The sequence below is a fragment of the Cynoglossus semilaevis genome, chromosome 12 (assembly GCF_000523025.1).
Source record: "Cynoglossus semilaevis isolate Cse_v1.0 chromosome 12, Cse_v1.0, whole genome shotgun sequence".
Classification (NCBI taxonomy): domain Eukaryota; kingdom Metazoa; phylum Chordata; class Actinopteri; order Pleuronectiformes; family Cynoglossidae; genus Cynoglossus; species Cynoglossus semilaevis.
In genome coordinates, this window is record NC_024318.1 from 10,384,741 (window position 1) to 10,405,144 (window position 20,404).

A 20,404-nucleotide genomic window follows, 5' to 3' on the forward strand; every position below is an offset into this window, starting at 1 on the left:
TGCCATAAAAGACATATCCTGGTCAATAAAATAGTTGTGTGGCTGAGTCTGAGCAGTCTGCCTGGTTAAATGTAAGAATGACAGCGGTGTTAATACGATGTGTTTGTTCCCCATCATCTCACAGAGAATATAGCAGTTCGTGCAGCAGTGGCCGAACGAGCTAATTTTCATTCCATGATGGTTGTGGCAGTGATTAGAAGTCCTTGATGAAAACCCTCCTCCAGCTCAACAACAGTCCTGTGTCATAATCAAATAATCAAGGAGGCAAAAAATAACTTGACCTCGAAGTTAATACGGTTGACTGACTTATCAACTCCAAGGTCAAGTTATGTGGTGTATTTACCAACATATTTACAAGGTGAAGTCTGAAGCCTCTGAGCGAGCGTGGACTTCTGGGATAAGAGGGTGTATTTTTGAAGACAAATGAAACGATAATCTCTGGCTGCACAGAAAGTTTCAGAACGAATGTTTCACAGAGAGTGACCAAAATGATTCTTTCACTGTTTTCTCTATAGATATACGGTAATTCTCTATTTCTGTAAATGTTACAGCCAGCACGCTGATATCATTTATTGATGTTTTTGCCCTTTTTCCTCCTCTGCCTTTTTCACCATTTTTAGCTTTTTCTCAATTTGAGCCTTTGCCTGGTCGGTGTGAAAAAAAAACAGCTTTCTTGTCCTAAAATGTATAAAGTACACAACCTTTTGAAAATGGATGATATGGATGAGGTGGATTCTAAGAGGCGGACGTTCGGCTCAGAAGTGTCGTCTGGATAGAGGCTGATGACACAAAGACTAAGCTTTTCATTCTTCTGTCATCAAAAACTGAAACAACAACAAGTTTCCCAAACTTTTTTGGGGGGGTCACCGACCTTCGTGACCCAAGTCACGCGCCGAGGGTCGCGCCCCAGTCTTTAGGAAACTGCTGTAGATTCACTTTCCCTTGATCTTTGGCATATTTAAACATTTTTAAAACCGAACATATCATTTGAGACTTTCTCCAATTCTGCTGTTTTTGTTTAGATAATAAGGATTTGATGTATTTTTTTCTTAACGTCTCATTTATTAGCGAGACTACAAGTGATAAAACATTTCTGTCGTCATCCTGTTTTGCAACTGGTTGAAATGTTTTCAGCGCTCCACAAGCCAATGAGCTGAAAACTTTATTGCCTCTAAAAAGATTTCCTAATCATGCAGATTCCCAGCTTTAAGATTGCCTTTTGTAGGGCTGTTATCAGCGTTGCTGGAGAACGTGGCTCGTTGCAGCGAGCAGCTGCAGCGGGTGATAATCTCTGGGTATAAACTTCAGACACTTTTGTGTTTACGTGACAAATGAATGACTTCTGAGCTCTGCTGCTTTTTCAGGGGCCGCTGCGTACGCGACCCAGGGCTGATCGAACATTAAGTGTGCTAAATCTAAGGAGACACGAGTCAAAGTCGACGGGCACTGCTGCCGCAATGAAATGTTTCTGGTCGTTTGTAAATTATGGCGTTTGTCCAGCGTTAGAAAAGACTGTGTTTGTGTTTCTGTTGGCAAAAATGTTTCAGCCCAGCAGCAGACAGAAGCTATCAAATCAAATCAAATGACCATCAGCATGAAATATGAAATGAAAAAACCTTTCAGCAGAGGCTGTGTGAACTGTAAGTAAAACAACACATTCCTCGTCTAATTGGTCAACACAATCAATCTATGAAAAAGTAGTCTGACAGAAAGTCTGGTCACTGGGTCCTAACAATTCCTGAAATACACCCACTGGGCCAAGTCGCTCAGATTCACATTATGAAGGTGAGCAGCACAATAAAATAGTTGGAAAGAAAACAGCTTTTGGAATCACACTGTGTTGGCGCTGTTTTTCTTCTGTCACTTTCTGTGTTACTGCATAAATTACATTCTGGGAAATCAGCACGGAAACAAATCAAGATGCTGCTAAAAAATAAAGAAATCAAATTGACGAAGAAAGACTCTCAAATGAGGAGATGAATGACTTCACCTGATGTGGCAGCCAATAGTGAATCAGTGTGGGTTGAACTGATTACATTTTTTTACATGCAGTGGTTTTGGCCATGACAGGCAGAATCAAAGGAGCAGAACAAAACAAAGCTGTCTTTAGTTCTCAAACCACAGTCTTCACAACTTCTTCTCTTTTAATCTTGTATATTTTGATGAGTCCTTGATCTGAGCAGAGGATTCAACTTGTTTGCTCAAGGAACAACAGTTTTTGTTCAGCACTTTGTTTGAATTTTCCCTCAAATATCCTTGTGTTTCACTCTCTATTTGCATTCATTTTGCCGAGCTGAGTATTTAACTCGGAGCAGTACAATAGGAACAGGAGTAAAGGCATGATTATAGTCGAGTTCCGGCAGCAACAGTGTTATTATCTCCACTCCACTGCAGTTCCCAGAGTTCCTATAATTAATGTAGCTTACAGACATGGGTGGTTAAAGGAGAGAAGATGAATTGTTTCCTGTTAACGGTTGTTTTTTTTCATCAGCTGTCGTGTGGTGGGATCTACAAAATATTTAGAGGCAGGACAGTGGCTCTCAAAGTATGGGGCGGGTCCCCTATAGGGCCAACCAAATTGATTTTCAATATTTTCTTTATTTGTCCCAGAGTAGAGAAAATTGCACTTGTTTTTACTTTTATTATTTACATATTTGTTCAAAGAGAGTAGCAGTTCTGGAGGAATTGAAGTGTTTCAGAGTTGATCGTGTGGACATGGGGGAGTCCACCGTTGCACTGTGGTCCAGTTGGTTGCTGTGTGTGATTAAGCGTCTACCCACAGTCCTCTCTGCCGTCTGATGTCAGCCACAGGTGGTTTGGCATCGACCTTTCATCACTTGTCTTTGAATAAGTGGTGTAACCGACCAAGTTCTATGAACACGTTACTTGAACCGACTTGTACTGCAGACCAGAATAAAAACACATCACTCCAGTGTCACTCCAGTCAATGGAATACAGATTCTAACCAGAGGGAAATGGAAACGTCTGAGACACTTTTATTGAAGTGGATCATTTTACTGTAGAAATTTGTGTCTGAGGGCCGAAGGTAGACACGAGTGCAGCACGAGAACATTACACAACAGGGCCGGCTCTGGGTGAGATTAACTCCCCCAAACCCACCGAGCCCTCCCAACACACACACACACACACAAACACACACATTGAATTGAATGACTGACGGTGCCCCTCCAGTGGATGGCGCTCTAGGCGAGCACCTCTATCGCCGATGCCAGGCATAGGCAAACTAAGGGCCAGGGGCCAGATACGGCCCGTAGAGCTTTTTAATACAGCCTGCCAAACTCCAAATTATATAATTTATTTTTATTATCATTATATTTCTGCCTTTTCCCTGTAATACCCACACTTTCCCAATAGATGGCATAGGAAATGATAAAAGCCTTTTAACATTTTAGCCTTTATGCATGACTTTTTCATGTCATTTACCTGAGTTCACACGAGGGCTCCATCTATTTGCTCCTGACCCGGCCCCCTGTTCAATTTTTAGGACAAGTTCACGTTACATGCCAGCAAAATGTAACTGAAGCTTTATATAAACTTTATATTCACACATCACCCACACTTTTTGCAAGATGTAAGGACATTTCAGACCCCCCCCCCATTAAGGTCATGTAAGGTCATGTCTTCTAAAACATTGCATCATAAGAACTTACTTAGACAATGTTAACTTAGTGTTAACTCTGTGAGACCCTGACTGATTCGCTCAAGACCTGAGATTCTTTAGACTGATCCCAACGTGGAGTGGTTCAAACAGTGCTCCTCACTCTCACTCTCTTTCCCACACATTAGAAGGGCGGCAAAAGCCCCTGCAGGATGATCAGTATGCAGCTACGGCGTCGGTATGACGACAGAACGTTGTCCATCAGATTCATTCTCTCTCACAGTCACGTAACAGAATGATAATGACAGTGTAAGATGATGAGGTGCATATTATTCCACCTCTCATCGCAGAACAAAAACATTAACATAGAGTGAAATATATTAATGTGCTCAGGGTAACAGTTGATCTCCCGCCAATTAACACTCACTTCATTCACCTTCTTAAAAGACCCCTCAGGGATGACAAACATTGGACTTAACCTTAGAACAAAGTCAACTGAGACAGCACGTCCCACAAATCACATCAACTGAGGAGAGAAAACATGTCCCAGAGTGCACCAGTGACCTGCTAATGTGTTTTTCCTCTGCAAAACAGAATGTGAAGGTAGACGAGTTTCGTCCGTCACTGGGGAATAATGTGATGACACTTTAATCTGTTTCTGTTGATGTTTTACAAAAGTGATGCTTACACTACTATTAAGTAGTACTATTTTTTTTTAAATATAATAATAACCATTCTCATCGCATACTGCAAAAATAAACAGTGGCCTTGTATAATAATGAATGGCCCATTGAGTGATATTTTAAGTCAACATCCTAAAAACAAGCTAATATGCGCAGCCCAGTGGTTTGCAATCACTGTACTAATATTTTAATTAATTAAATCAGATTGATAAAATCTAATAGTATTTGAAAGAGGTATCTGGCCATTATTTATTTTTTATTTATTGTTATGGAGACACCCCTAGAGTGAGGGAAAACTTTTTATTGATTTTACTTTTTCACAAGATGACGTTGAATCAAAAGAAATACCAAGGCTCCAAAAACAAATTATCCTTCGTAAAAATGCATATTTAAACACAAACAAAGGAATTGAATGTCAGGATAATTTTCTATAGATTTCAATTCACTCTGCCTTTTCAGCTTGTTCAATTAAACCCTTGGTTTGAACACTTCTCTGTGGAGGCCTGAGCCTTTGAGTCTGTGTATTATCTTTCTGAACAGCCTTTACACCAGAGCAGAATAATTCCTGACAGACTCACCGCTGAGATGTTAGAAAAGTACATGACAGACATTGATAGCCAATGTTTTGGTGTTAGTAAAATGAAGATTTTTTTTTTAACTCAATTTCAATTAATTAAGATTGTCTACACGTGTACGTTGTGTTTCTGTTAGATTCAAAACGAGGAGAGACGTGGACTGGTTGAGCTGCAGTTTTTCAGTCTCCTGCCTCAGCTTGTAGTCACAGTTTGTTAAATTGGATGGTGAAGCACACGGGGCAGTGTCACCAGCTTCCTCTGTCTTCAAATGACTCCACAAATTATTTATTTTCTTCGTGGAGTCTGAACTCTGTTTACTTCGTTGACTTGTTTGTGGGCGTACTCCCGGCAATGTCTGCGCTGCTGAATTATTAACCAGTCATATATTTTTAAAAAGTTTTCTGAAACAAAAGTAATTGTTTTGTGGGAGTTTCAACTGATAAAAGCAGACCAGATATTTTGGAACAACATAGGAAGCAGTGACCAGCCGTTCCAGACTCGATGAGTGCCGTCATCTTTTTGACCATTAGCATGAAAGGTTGACCGTAATTGTGCTGTTATCATGAAAAACAAAGGTAATTGGTGGGAGGAGGCGTCACTGGACTGTCAAACAGACCTTCTTACTCTCACCTAACCTGCTAATGCAAACATTACAGCTGAACACAGCTAGAGAGTGAATCTTATTTAGCAGTTCTGCTCCCTCAGTGAGGGTAAATACTGGGGCTCCGAATAATTGGGCTCTATATTTTTCAGCTTACGAAATCCTATTCATTATGTTTGGGTTTAGTGTTTCCATTGGTCCTGTATTTAACCTGTCATTTAGATGTACAGGTACAGTGACATTTTAATCTTACCAGTGAACGAATTTGCTTGTTATAGTGATACACACACATTTTATATAAACATTTTGATAAATATGTAGGTCTTTGGAATTATTGGATTCTGTCCATATTGTAAAATGCTTTTAATATATTTATATATAAAGTCTGTTGCTCCCTGGCACATAAATACTATAACACGTATTAGTTTTTATGTTAGAGAATTTTTGGCTTGAAGGAAATACTGTACCTTTATCTGATTGAAAACTTCCTATTCGCTCTTTTTGCCTCCTGTGACCTGATGACCTTTGATGACAGACCAAAGTCTCTTTCCTCCATTAGTGTCTTCTTCTGACCTCAAAATTCAATGTTACAGCCGCAACATAAGGAAGACTTCAATAACCCGGTGATGCATTAAGGCACAGTCCGGAAAGTCATAGAACACTTGTGTTGGATGATATTGGTTCACACTTTATATTGAACTAAAAACAACAGAGAAGCTTTCACTGCTCAACACAACAGGTCGAGTAGAAAGAAAAGTAAACTGGTCCTTCATTTCTTTATGACACCGACAATAAAACTGTTCTTTCCTTTCAAGGAAATCGAGCACATGACCTTTAACGCACCTCAGAAAACTTATGTCATGGAGTTCAGTGTAAGGCGTCAGGAGATTCCCTTGACTCCTTTTTCCGTATTGTATTTATAGAAACTTCTTGTTCTCTATCGACGTTTCTTCCTCATAAGGAGTTTTCTTTGCCTTTGTAGGTTTGACGCAGGTATTCCTGGAATGTTTTTGTGCTCAGCGAGTGTCACTTTTTTGTACCGTATGTTCTACTGTACTTCACGTATTTTCTTTGGACATAAATAAATGAGGACACATGATAAAGTAACACAAATGTACTTATGTACTATGTAGAATAGTAACGAGAAACTTGTTAAAGTTAGCATAAAATGTACAATGTAAAGTACATTTTTAACATTTTCATCTCTTTGAATGTAAGTCTTTGAAAAGCCGTCCTTGGATATTGTTAGTAATAATTTATCAGACGATCCCATGGTCTCCATCACAAATTCTATGCTCTCCTATATAATTTTGGATATGGGTCGTGAACTACAGTCACAGGTGGACGTAAAGGCCGTAGGTCAAAAAGTTCTAAGACTGTTCTTTATTTATAAAAATATCTTAATATCTCAATCTAAATGTCCTTGATGTAGGTCTTAAAAGGTCACTGGGTTTTGTTTGATTCTTTGTGGACGTCTTTCACAGCGAGTCACAACCTGCTGCTAGTACAATTGTTCTTTCAGTTTCAGTAAAAGAAATGAGAGCTTGAAAACTTTTTAACAGTTCTCCTCTCAAGTATAATTAAAATAGTTCATTTTAAAAAATAAAATGTAGCCCATACATATAAACTAACGTCAAGATATCATTTATTAAATCAAATGTTTATTTCGCCCTCTAAATGTGTGACTGTATGAGAGATATCATTTATTATAAATATATATAATTATGATTGCATTTTAATTCATTATTTGATTCATTCAAGCTAAGTACCCAGTGTATGTTCACTAAAAAAGGAAATTAAAATGAACCATGGATCATTAACCAGTTGTTATTATGTACATTGAGATACGGCATCAACAATATAGGCAGCATTAGTGTCTGTAGAAATCCATTTTCAAGATGACTAAGAGACCACGTCATAGGTCTGTTTGAACATCAGGACAGAAGGAGAGAAAAAAATTCAATATTATCATCAAAGAGCAAAAGTGTGATTTTTTTTTAAAATATTTTTTATTTTACTTTTTTTGTTTTTTTGTTTTTAAACCAGAGCTTTAACCAAGAGGCTGCATCTAGCACATTCTAGACATCATTACACTGGCCCATATATATGTTCCTAATGAGCTGGTTTTAATTAGCACCTTAGAACAGTCCTTGTTCATTCAGTTTGAACAGCTGCTACACGTACATGTAATGAGAGTGTTCTTTTAAGCACAGATACATTAGTCAGACACACAGCACTCTTCCTCTCCCTAATTGGTTTACATTAGTAAGTTGCCATCTTTCATGTTAACAAGTCCATCATGTCTCTCTCTCTCTCACACACACACACACACACACACACACTGCGTTGAACACACTATACCACCAACATCCTATTTGTGTTTTAAATAAATATAGTGTCTACTCTATGGAAACACAGTCTACAACAACCTTCAAAGAATCCTTTGTTGGTGACCCCTGTACAATGTCTGTGGGCAGTTTGAAAGAGTGGCCGATGATTGAGCACCGATTCTGGTTTGAATGAGCTACAGCACAATGTAGTTACCGTAGCTTATGTTGGTTTTGCGTTGATAACCAAATCTGTCCTGGTCAGTGGGTTAGAGTGGGTTGACACTTTCTGCTTCATTTCTGTGTACGTACAGAGTAGTTGCTGTGTTGTTGGTGTCTGAAAGGTCAGCTGCCAACCTGACTTTCCACATACAAAAAGGTTTTCAAAACATTTATCAACCATCTCATTAGCACACGGACAGAAATGCATTTCCATTCGTATGAATGCACATACAATATTATATAGAATATATAATTAATAATTATATATATATTATAATTATATATAGAATTACAATATGGTAGCGTAACAAAGCTAATTCCCATTTCCTTTCATTTTATATCCATAATAGAGTCAACCGTTTAGACACCAGAAAAACAAAGGTGGGGCCATTTCTGTTTAGACAGTTGTACAACCTGTTGCTAACAGGTTTTTGTTGTGACTATCATGAAACCGAATTAGGTGCTGTTGCTAGCTGATTTAGCTGCTGTTTGAAATAAGTAGCATACAGGGCTATGTTTTTTTCTATGCTCTTTTCAAGCCACAGAAACAACCTTGATCTTTTTCCCTCCACTTTTCCTGTAGCTAACGGCATCCAGGATCTTATCTTCAACAAAAAAGCAAGATGTGACACATGTTCCCCAAGCTCTCAGTCTTAGGAAAGACTCGAGCCGTGATGTGGTATCTGCCAGTGTGCTTTAAGGCTGTGCTCACCAGCTGTCTGATGAAGTAACAGACATTTTTAATCACTCACTGCCTCCAGTCAAATGTACCTCCTACATGATCGCACCACGTCTCAAAATTTACTAACATATCATATAAGTCAGTCACTATTTAGTGTGTAGATAAATAGTGATTCTGGACAAGCTTGCAAATGTTATTATTATTCTAATCTTTGTCAACAGCCCAAGGTCCTTCAAATAGAGACATCTTACCCTCCACATTGACACAAGGAGATGATCTTGTGAGAAAACTGGCGTTATAAGTCCTGAGTCCTCTGTTCTTTGTTTTATTTATGAGAACATGGTTCCAACCAATAACCTCACATTCTGAGACTGCAGTACCTTCATCTTCTCCCTTTCTCTTGTCTCCGTCATGTCTCGAGGATAACCTTAGGTGTTTCAATTCACAAACTTGATTATGAATTCTGTCCTAGATGTGGCTGCAGAGAGGCAAGTAAAAGGTTAATTAGTGCCAGAGGACCTCAAGAAGGGAAGGAGAGAGTAAATCCTGACTGACCAGAGAAGGACCGAACACAACTCAAAACATTGACAGTAACAGCATAAGTGAAAACCGTGTGCAAAAAAATATTCAAATGTTTGCGTCACAGTGTAAAGAATTTTGGGATTCTTTTTGTTTGTGTCACAGTGTAAAGAATTTTGGGATTCTTATATCATTATTCACGGCGCCTAAAAGTTAACCCTCTGTACGTAATGGACAGATGCGGGGGCTTGATCAAAGATGGCTCTCAAGTAACCATTTCGCTGAAAAATGAAACAAAAAAAAAAACCAAATGTCATTCCTGTCTGAGTTTATTTGACAGAGTTTCAGGAGACCAAAAAGTAACTAGTCTGACAAGTTATTCACACTTTTGAACCAAAAAAATTGTTCTGTACAAAATGTTTTAGTGGTGATGTTTACTTATGTAATATACTTATGTTGAATATGACAGGTCCCAGCACAGTACCCTGTGGGACTCTGTGACTGTCTTTGATGTATACGATTGATGGTCCTTTAATGTTCTAGAAAAACTGCAAGTTTGTAGTTTGTAGCTTAATGTGAATAGGCCTTGATTTAAAATAAAATTATGAGGATTCACAATTTTTGACAAATTACTGCATGTCTAAGGAGAGAAAAGTAAAGCTTGGTGTTGCTTTTTGGTTTCCCAACCATGAATCTTTTCTGACATTGGAACAACATTGGAAGTATTTTATGTCTCCACTAAATCATAAAACAAAAATGCGTGATCATGCTTGACCTTACTTTTAAACTAAGTGCTTCTATTGAAGAAGTAAACATCGTCTAGTGACAGTGACATCCATTTGGAAGGAACTGAAGTAAACATCAAAGACCAGGGCGTTGTTGAAGGGGATGCATCAAGTTTGGGTTGATTAGGTCATGCTGTAGAAGCAGTGATCGGATTAAAAAAACAGTCCTTTTAGAATTCTCTGTAAATATTGCTTTGTCTGATTTGAGTTGCATACCAAATCAGAAGGCAACAAAAAACAATTAGAATAGAGAAATGTAAATGAGGGATGTTTAATTTTATGACTTACAAATAATTATGATTAATCACAATAAATTGTGAATAAATAATAAATAAATGAACATTGCTAAATGTGACATTTTCTGTATGTGGCTCGACAGAGAGCCCTTGTGTGCTTGTATTTCACACGTGTTTTAATAAGTGTCTAACCCAAATGGTGGAATTATTAAAATGAAAAATATACATATATATGTGTGTGTGTGTGTAAAAGTAAAATTTACTGTCAGACATTACTGAACATCCCTCTGCTCAGTGAGGCTGGACTTTAACAAGGCAACCCTGCTAATTACTCCTCCCACCGCATTGGAATTCATTTGATATATTTATATATAAAAAGCTGTGATAAACAAAACATCTACAAACAAAAATATTAGACTCATTCTTTCTGACACGTGAGTTCTTAAAACGCCAGCATGAATTTCAATAGAGTGGTAATCAGACAATACAGGTTTACCTATTAGCAAAGCTGAAGATGACAGTTTCAGTTCCTGTCTTCATTAGGATGAAAGTTCTTGTTAAGATGTTCTGTTTGGAACTTAGTTTGTACAAAATCGAGCTCTTTGTGTTTTGGTGATGATTCCTACATAAAAGCCACTGTGTTCTCCCCAAAGCAAATAATGAAAATGTAATTAAAAGTTTTCTTTTATGATGTAAAACTAGGCAAATTTATTTCCTTTTGTCTCTGTAACTTCTGTTTTATAACATTTCACAAAGACTTTTTTTAGACTTTGAAAACTACTGCCATCTTTATGTGATATTTATGTGGAAATGTGTTTGTATTAATTATTCCTATTCATATTCCTATTTTAAAGGGCATTCAGCTTCTACACCCTGGGTAAGTACACGTTTAAATCAATTGTGTTTCACTTGACACTCAAGTTCGCTGACAGATTACAAAGCATTACTGTGCCGTCACGGACCATTGCACCGGTCGTTAAACATGAGTCACTAAAAAAAAAAACTTTTTTTTTTCCTCAATGTGATACAGTATGAGTCAATGAATAAGTCACTGGGAGAACATTATTATGCAGTAATTACCCTGCTAAGATTGTATTTCTGTGGAGCTGGTCCCTAACGTAACAGTCCTTCATTGAACAAATAATTGTGCCTCCTTTTCCCTCCCCTGTAGAGGGCAATATAATCTAGTCCAGATAGTTCTGGGTTTGATTCTACCCAGTCCCCTGATCCAAGGCTGGTTTTCAACAACATGAGAATATAAATAATCAGCTATAAAGGTCGAGCAGATGATTTTGTTAATACTTTATGACAGAAAAACATAATTAACAAAAAGGTTTCATAAATTATCCTTAAACACTGCATTGACTAATTGAACCAGTTTGTGTTTCATTATTTACTTAAAAACAGATAGAATTAAACCAACAACAAACAGTCATGAATGATTGGGATTTTCTTCAACCACAATCACAGGTTATTATTTTCAAGCTATTATTTTCAATTTACTGAAACTTGCATGTCACACAGCCTTAGAAAGAAAAATGTTGATAATTCAGTGCAAAAGTTTTCAGACTCCTTTTTCCATTTTTCAGGACACAGATCGCTGGCTCCTGCTCTGACTCGCTGACAGGACCTCAAAACAGCCCTAGGAATCGAGCGTGATGAGTGCAAACACAGAGCGAAGCTCGGGTGTCAAAGGGTGACTCAGAAGGAGGGACCTGAGAAAAAAAGAGTTTCCCTGTGACTTCAGTGCAGTGTGTTACTTAATCTACTCACACCTAGATTCAAGACACAGTTCAACAATGGTGCAGATCTCTTGTTTTTCACCTTCTCAGGTGAAGAATCTGGACTACAGTGTTACAGCAGTGGCTGCTGCTGCTCTGAGAAACAGGGAAACCTTACTGTACTTTAGCATAGTGGTTCTTAAGTATTTTCTGTCATTTTGTGAGATTTCAGAGGAAGCTGAACTTGCCTCTGTGTCTCAGAGCTATCATCTCTAACCACATATGTCATCAGCCTCAGTGAAAGAACGAGACTTAACCTCAGAATAGTTTTGTAATTTAGCATTTTTTAAGTGGAAGGATTTTCAGTGGGATAAATTATTACCACTCTAAATGGACTGTTGAGAATAAAACACAGTCAAATTCAATTTTAATGAAGTCACTTTGATAAATGTGCATGAAATATAATCATATCATCCTTTCATATTAATACTGACCTAAAAACAGACCTTTTATTTCCGGACTTTATCTCACTGCGAGAGGTAAAAATTAGTTTCATCCTATGAAGCTGGGAATTAATTAAATGAACAGATGGTATCTGACTCTTGTCTAATAAACGCTAATATATTTGAATAATGGCAATACAAATAGTTTTTAATTTGGATATAAACACACATGTATATACGCTTACATATTTATGTATGCATATATGTTTGTCTATTTGTATATATCTTTTTATATATATACACAATGAGCCACATTCTAAAAAGAAGTAGAACATTAAACACTATGAGAGTCCTATTTTAAAATTAAATTATTATAATTATAATATATTAAATATTTCTACAGCAGCTAATGATCTATTATTTGCATTTTTTTTTTCAATATTTAAATGTTGCAGACTCTGTCACAGGAGTTGCAAACACCCCATCTGAACCAGTTTTGTTGGTGTTGAATCACCAGTGTTTATCTCAGTGATAGTCACCTTAAGGCACGCAGGGACATCCACAAACACCACCTGTTTAAAGGCTCTTTGTTCCCTTAATGTTAAAATGTGAGAACAACACACTCTTCTTCTTCTTCTTCTAGTTGGAATTTGCAGCGTTCATTGGTGTGCCTGTATTCACTGCTCACGTTGTTATGCCAAGAGATTTATCCCGGTGTATGTGTGTGTAATAATACACCATATATAATGAAAGGATAGAGTCATCTGTTCACCGTTGGAATGGACTGAAAGTGTTCAGATGGTATGTAATAGTATTTAAACTTAATATACTGTTGTCTAGTTTTTGTTTATTTTTCTGTAAATGCTTATGGTTGTAATGTACCCATTGTTGTGTGTTCTAAACAATATGTACTGCAGGGTGTTATATACTCCATACTGTAGCAGGGTTCTCAGAGTCAAATTAGTTTTCATTTCCGGAGGGACCCATTAGTCTTCACTTTCCAATGCAATACAATGCATATACATTATATAATGCACATATTATTATATATGTGTGTATGTGTGTGAATGTGTGTGTGTATGTGTGTGTATGTCAGGGGCCAGATATGGGGGTGGAAGTGGCAGATAAATATTTTCTAATTTATTAAAAGTAAAAGTAATGTGATAAAAATCCCCCCCAAAAATTCCACTGAACTGCTGGTATTGGGTAATGACGTGTGGTGGTGTGACATGTTGTTAAATTGAAATGAATTTCCTTTTAAACAGTTATTACACAATGAAGACTTTCCTGTGGAACTACAGTCGACTCTGTGATACAAATCAGTGAAGTCCCTGTGAGGTCACCGTTAAATTCAAAGCTAAAACAGACCTGCAGGTAACACCTGCCTCAGGTGAACTGATATATATATATATATATATATNTACAGCTTCAAAAATCCTAATGCTTTTGATGTGAGAAATTCATCAAAGCCTCTTTACATCTGTCATTATCTAGGTTGCCGTTGCTGTGACCTTTGTTCCCCAAGCGAGGGGTGTGGCCAAAGGACTCAAACAGGTTTATGGCTGCCTGTGAGCAAGTTTCGAACCAGCCCATTTGCATGTCAAAACTGGAATCCACACCCTCTACCTGCAGACTGCCACCATGCTCAGACACCTCCTTGTCTTTGTCTGTCTCACCCGGCAGACAGCAGCTGTTCCATGGTCCGAACACAGACTGTACATGCATAAATATCAAGTCGGGATCATCGTCGGGGGACGAAGGCCAGAGGATTTTCACCAAGTGTAAGTGAATTGTCCTTCAGTTGTTGTCAGAGACTCACTCTGCTCTGTGAGAACGGGAAGACACTCAGATTGACTCTGTGAGAACCCGGGCTGTCAGTAGAAGTGTAAATAAGTTGTGTTTGTTCAACTTTTTAAATGAATGGATTATTGGGGGATTAAATTAATTCATGGCCTCAGAAGTGGAACAGTGTTTTTGTGCTTCAGCTGAGGAAGTGTGGGAATTATGACTCTTGGAATTTACACTGTGGCTATAAAGTTGGAGATAACTGTTCAGATGTGGCAGAGCGGGCAGTTACAGGATGTTTAACATCACACACTTTGACAAATGACAGCTTGTTAATGTCGCAGTTAAAGCACCGTTTTGTGGAGAACGTTCACCTCAACTGCTCCGTTCACAGCTGTTGACTCTGGTGTTAAAACCACACTTTACCTGTTTCTCCACTGGCACAGACGCAGACATGCAGGTGTATTCTCCACGATCATCGACTCTAAAATGCATGATTTGAATCTCTATAGCTGACACTTGTTGCTGCCTGTCCCCCGCTAATGAACACAGCCGTAAACCTTCACATTTTCCTCTGACACAACAGGAGAATCACAGTCATATCACAGTCTTGATGTTTTGTCTCGAGGTCGGACGATTCAAATCAAATCTATAATCTATGTAGCGGTGCCTTAATCATAATTGAACATGTGTGAACATATGTTTGTACATATCTATAAGATGACATTTTTTGCCTGAACACCTTCACATATCTGACACTACAGGATTCCTTTCTACGCCAAGGTTAAACCAACCATCTTTGTGTCCTTCACCATGTTTGTGGACCTTCTGTGGGGTCATCTTTCAACATCCTTTGTCCAATGTTTACACTGTCTCTCCCAAGCATGTGTCCAAACCACCTCAACAATGTTTTTCTAATTCTCTCAATCCATTTTATTTGTTTCTCTAATTTTTTTGCTGAAGAACAGATTTATCTTGATAATAATAATCTGAAGTTAAATCCTTAAAGTAAAAACATTTTTGAAACACATGATACATTTGGTTAGAATTTGGTTAACATGTCAGATCTTGAGTTGGCATTTTTCTGCTCCCTCAGCAACGAAAGTACTCTTAATCTCTCAGATTATCAGGGCATTTTTGTGCTCAACCCTGTCCAGGTCACACCACATACCTTTCATGCTTTTGTTTCTGTGGCAGGCAACACAAAATTTCTGTTCATCATACGTTTTTTAACCCCCCACCCCCCACACACACACACACACACACACACACACACACACACACACACACACACACACACACACACACACACACACACGCACACACACAGAAGGTTTTGAGTCAAGTAAGATTATTATTTGTGATGTTCAGAATGTAGTCAGTTTGTAAACCGTAGACTCACCTGTTGATCAGTGTTGGGTGAGGCCGCTGTGACATTACCTGGGAGTCACACCTATAAATGTGAGATTGGATTTGAAGCTCAAGATTCCCCACAGTGTGTGTAAATAACAATCACTGCTCCCAGGAATACAGTAGGATCATTGGTTAAATTCATAGGATTTGATTGTGTATCTTTTTACATACAATGAAGCTGCTCTGCCACATCATAGACATCATTTTCAATTACATATAAATGCATTTTAATAGGATTGTGTTCACTTTTTTGAATGATCACCGTATGTTTTTAATGTATGACAGGTGCTGATGAAGCATCCTGGAGCAATGGACTCTCCAGAGTTCTCCTTGCTGTCGTCCTTGAGAGGAGAGTTTAAACCCGAGGATTATATTCAGCCCCACTACAAAGAGTCGTATCGCCAGGCCATCGATTGCCTGGTAAAAAACGGCAGAGACAGTTACCGGGAGTTCCTCAAGGGGGAGCGCATCGGGAGCTTCCTCTCAGAGGATGAACTGGTCTTTATCACTTCAAATGCTGAAACACCGCCGCCTCGAACACACACGGAGGACACCGATGGTCCATCAGACAACCAGTCATCCTCAGGGACCTACTGGCCGTTGCACTCGGACGTGGAAACACCTGATCTAGATTTAGGATGGCCGGACTTCCCTCACAACAATCTACAGACAAATATAGACCTGCTCTTTCACCCCCCGAGACAAAACAGCCCCACCATAAAAGAAGTGATACGGAAGCACATTCAAGACGCAAGACAGGTGACTGAAACTATCTGAAATACGTTGCTTAGTCTTGGTCCCTTCAGGCAGTTCCACACACTGTTATTCTTACCTGTATGAAGGAGTGTCTGTCAGGGCCACTGGAGACAAAATCTGGTTTTGCAACCTGTGGTCTTGGGAGAAAAGTCTGGGAAAAGCATAGACCTTGCCTTCTGATTCACACACTTGTATTGTAATTCATTTTGCTGCATCAGGATGTACACGTCCGTGCACTGTACAGCAGGGGTCACCAACGTGGTGCCCGGGATCACCTGGTAGCCCCCGTGGACTACCTAAGGTGTCAAAAGGGTCAACAATTGGACTGTTACTGTACTTTTGGAATCAGTTACACTTGCAATGATATTCAAATGGGTGCAATGACGATGGTAAGAAGAGTGTCTACTATTACATGTCCCAGAACTGATTATTATTACATTGTTCAGGAAGTCTGTATCAGACAAGTAGCTCTTTGAATTACTAAGTGCCCTTGAAGTAGCTCTCAGTTTCAAAACGGTTGGAGACCCCTGCTGTACAGTATACACCTTGGAATGAAACAGCATATTTGAAATAAAATTGACTAAAGTGTAGTGAAGGAGAAACAAATACAATTAAAAAGCAAATATAAAACTACTGGAACACAATATCACTGTGTTGTAACATCTCCTTTAAATAAAAAATGATATTGCTATAAACCATTCAGCTTGCATGGCCTACACGCCTGCTCTGGTCTTCAACCATCGTGACTGGTCGACTGTGTCTTCACAGGTTGTAGCTATTGCGATGGACACATTTACAGACGTCGACATATTCAAAGAAGTTATCGACGCGTCTGTCCGAGGAGTTCCAGTCTATGTGCTCCTGGATCATTTCCATCTGAAACATTTCCTCACCATGGCAGAAAATCAGGACGTGAAGATTCCACAACTGAGGGTGAGTTTGTACTTTAACATCTTGATTCTTCTTGAGTTTATTCAACTGTACTTACATGTATACAGCATATACAGTATGTTTATTTATATAGCTGCAGTTTTCACATTTCAATTTCAGGTTCCTCTTGTTTAGTGGGTGTGGTCATTCTACAGTCTTTAGCTGCACAGACACAAACTGGTGCACTCCTGTATAATTGTCACAGAGTGAGATCACATTAGCAACAGTAGCAACAACAGCAAACAACACTGGGCCTTGACATAAATATCATATTTGGAATCCCCACAGCAGTGCTGAGCAGGGTCTGCCCGCGGCTCCTCTGATGATTGACAGCTTCATTTTTACACTCTCATCTCAGTGATTTCAATAGTTTTTTTTTCTATTTGTTTCTTTTGTGTGGTTTGCACAGAACATGAGGGTGCGCACTGTGAAAGGTCAGGATTACCTCTGTCGGTCAGGAGCCAAATTTCACGGTGCAATGGAGCAGAAGTTTCTGTTGGTCGACTGCCACACAGCCATTTATGGCTCCTACAGGTAAATGAATGTGTAGAATAGGAAAAGCTGTGAAAAATGAAAAAAAAAAACATATATATAATATAAAAGATAATAAAAACATATCATATCATATCTTGTGCAAATTCTTATTTTTTATGTACTATTTCCTTCAAAATAAAGTATACATTTGTCATATCTTGTGCAAATTCTTTTTTTTTATGTAGTATTTCCTTCAAAATAAAGTATACATTTCCTTTGTTGCTTTCAGCTTCACTTGGTCTTTTGAAAAGATCAATCTGAGCATGGTGCAGGTCATCAAAGGCCATCTGGTGAAGCTTTACGATGAAGAATTCCGGACCCTCTATGCCCGATCGACCGTGCCAGCTCAACTGTGTCCTCCAGAGGGCTCGTTCCAACACAACGGTCCACAGGGGCGACAGGTTTTGCCCAAGTTACATTCTGGCCAGAAATTGGAGAGGAATGACTTGTTGAGGCACACATTGGACAACGTGTTTCGAAAAACCTGTGACAGAAAACTGGGCTTGATGAACCTTGAAGAGAAGCTTCTGGAAGAGGAACCTAATGGCATCCGGCCTTTGGTTGAAAATGGCATAAAAGGCAAGCAAGAATTACACATGGTACAGTGTTCGGAGATGATGAATCTCCAGAAGAGACACAGCTACGCTGGTGAGAGACAGGATTCATGCGTGCCACAGAACATCAGGTCCAGAGCCAGTCACTGGAATATTTCCAGAGATACAGGAACTGGACCAAACAACCCAAATATGGACGTTTATTTACAGGTGCCTCATACTTACAGAGGCCAGAACATGTGTCAGTCGTACAACGACAGCGATAAACCCATTTTGTCCATTCAGCAGAATGTGCCGACACTGGAGAATACTTCAAAGTCTTTTATGCGCAATTGGCGGATTGAGTCTTACCTCAAAAACTCAGATGACCCATTTCAAGAGTCGACCGATTATTTAGATCAGATTGAACAGATGGACAAACATGGTTCATTCATGCAGAGTAGGACGAGGTCTTCGTTTGGTTTTAGACCCAGCATACCAGAGCACATGGAGCCAAAGAGACACATGAACTTGTCTGCTGACATTGTGCCCCAGCCGGCAACACACACTCCTTTGCACTACACCTCCATGCAGTGGAGTCCAACAGCAGCAGGAGACAGCAGAGCAAACGAGGAGTTTATGTTGAAGAGGCAGAGTTTGCAGATCTTGGACGACAACCATTACGATGCCTACTTCGGTCCAGGGAGAAACTCCCATCAAACATTTTATGCCAGCTTAGGCAGGAATAAAGGTGGACACATGATGACCAACCCTGACCTCCTGACGGATGGTTGGCAAAAACGGCACAGTTTAGCAGACCCAAGATCCAACACTGAGTATGCACCCGAACCCTCAGGACACATGTACGGGGCTTTTGCAAGGATGCAAATAAACAGGAACGCGGCAGGGTTCAACGCACGCAACGATGGACATCTGTTGAGTCTGAACGAAGACCAAAGATCTGTCTCTCATTTTGATGTCATGAATATGACAAGTAAAAATTGGCAAGAAACTCCATCCAGGACTTTGTCTGCAGCAGCACTGGAGGAGAATAGCAAGGATTTGACAGGAAAACCCAACAGTTCCCAAAATTACTCAAAGAAACTCGCCACTAGAATTAATTCCCTAATAAACATTCCGGAAAACAAAGAAGACTCATTTGGAACCACGGGAACACCGAGTCTCAAGTCAACAGGAAGCACAGACACAATAACAGCGGAGGATGAGGAGAAGGCATCGGTGGAAGTTGAAAACCCTCGACCAAACAGGTCTTACTTAGTCCGATCTGCCTCTGAGCACCAAGACCACAGGCATAAGATTGAGCAAAACTCCAAATCTCACTTGACGTCAGACGAGCCCCGACACACCAGGCAACTTTCTCTTCCCAAAACGTCCCGATACAAAAAGCCCACCCTGCTGGACAAAAGTCCAAAGCCTTCATTTGACACAGGCAGCCTGAAGCGGAACAAGGCGGCAGAGAGTCGACTGTACAGCAGGTTTGAGGGCACGTTACACAACACACATACTCAGGACAAACACTTCACTAAAACTGACGCAAGTGCCGGGCCACACCTCGGCAGGACTTTACGTGGGCACCATGAAAATAAACTGGAGAAATTCTTTCAGAGAGTCGGGAATTTTATTCACAAGAACAAGTAGCCGAGAGTCTGGTCAAGTAAATCTGCGAATGTGAATTCACCCCACTGTTCGTTTACCGGATGTTGAGTGATCGACAGCCTCAATGACTTCCTTGATGGAATATTTTTCTTAGCGGGAACTTTTGTTTACATTTGACCTCTGCTTTATTGACACGTGCACTGATGAATACCAAAAGAGTATATTTACTGTGACTACATACAGTACCAAAACCTGAAGAGTCAGAACATTTTGGGCAGTTTTAGTCACTTTTATCACAGATTATCATGTATACCAGATACGTCCACAGGGGGCACTGGTGGCACTTGGTTAGGATTGTGATGTGGCCCACAACTCCATCTTTAATTTATTAATATTTTCAGTGGTACACCAACTTCTTTTCAG

At 39.4% G+C, this 20,404-nt stretch overlaps 1 protein-coding gene across 1 annotated transcript; it reads left to right on the forward strand.

Moving 5' to 3' along the window:
• The first annotated feature begins 13,921 nt into the window (after nucleotides 1-13,921).
• On the forward strand, nucleotides 13,922-20,398 carry fam83b (family with sequence similarity 83 member B). Its single transcript, XM_008322057.2, has 5 exons — nucleotides 13,922-14,194; nucleotides 15,897-16,370; nucleotides 17,136-17,300; nucleotides 17,707-17,831; nucleotides 18,061-20,398. The coding sequence occupies exons 2-5, from the start codon at nucleotides 15,903-15,905 to the stop codon at nucleotides 20,021-20,023; spliced, it is 2,721 nt and encodes a 906-aa protein (XP_008320279.1). The 5' UTR covers nucleotides 13,922-14,194; nucleotides 15,897-15,902; the 3' UTR covers nucleotides 20,024-20,398.
• Nucleotides 20,399-20,404: the final 6 nt, after the last annotated feature.

What these genes read in the sequence shown, in the direction of transcription:
- fam83b (XM_008322057.2), top strand. Translation starts at nt 15,903, where the DNA reads ATGAAGCATCCTGGAGCAATGGACTCTCCAGAGTTCTCCTTGCTGTCG. An exon ending in ACATTCAAGACGCAAGACAG is followed by an intron (nt 16,371 to 17,135) that starts GTGACTGAAACT and finishes GTGTCTTCACAG; the next exon opens with GTTGTAGCTATTGCGATGGA. An exon ending in GCCATTTATGGCTCCTACAG is followed by an intron (nt 17,832 to 18,060) that starts GTAAATGAATGT and finishes TGTTGCTTTCAG; the next exon opens with CTTCACTTGGTCTTTTGAAA.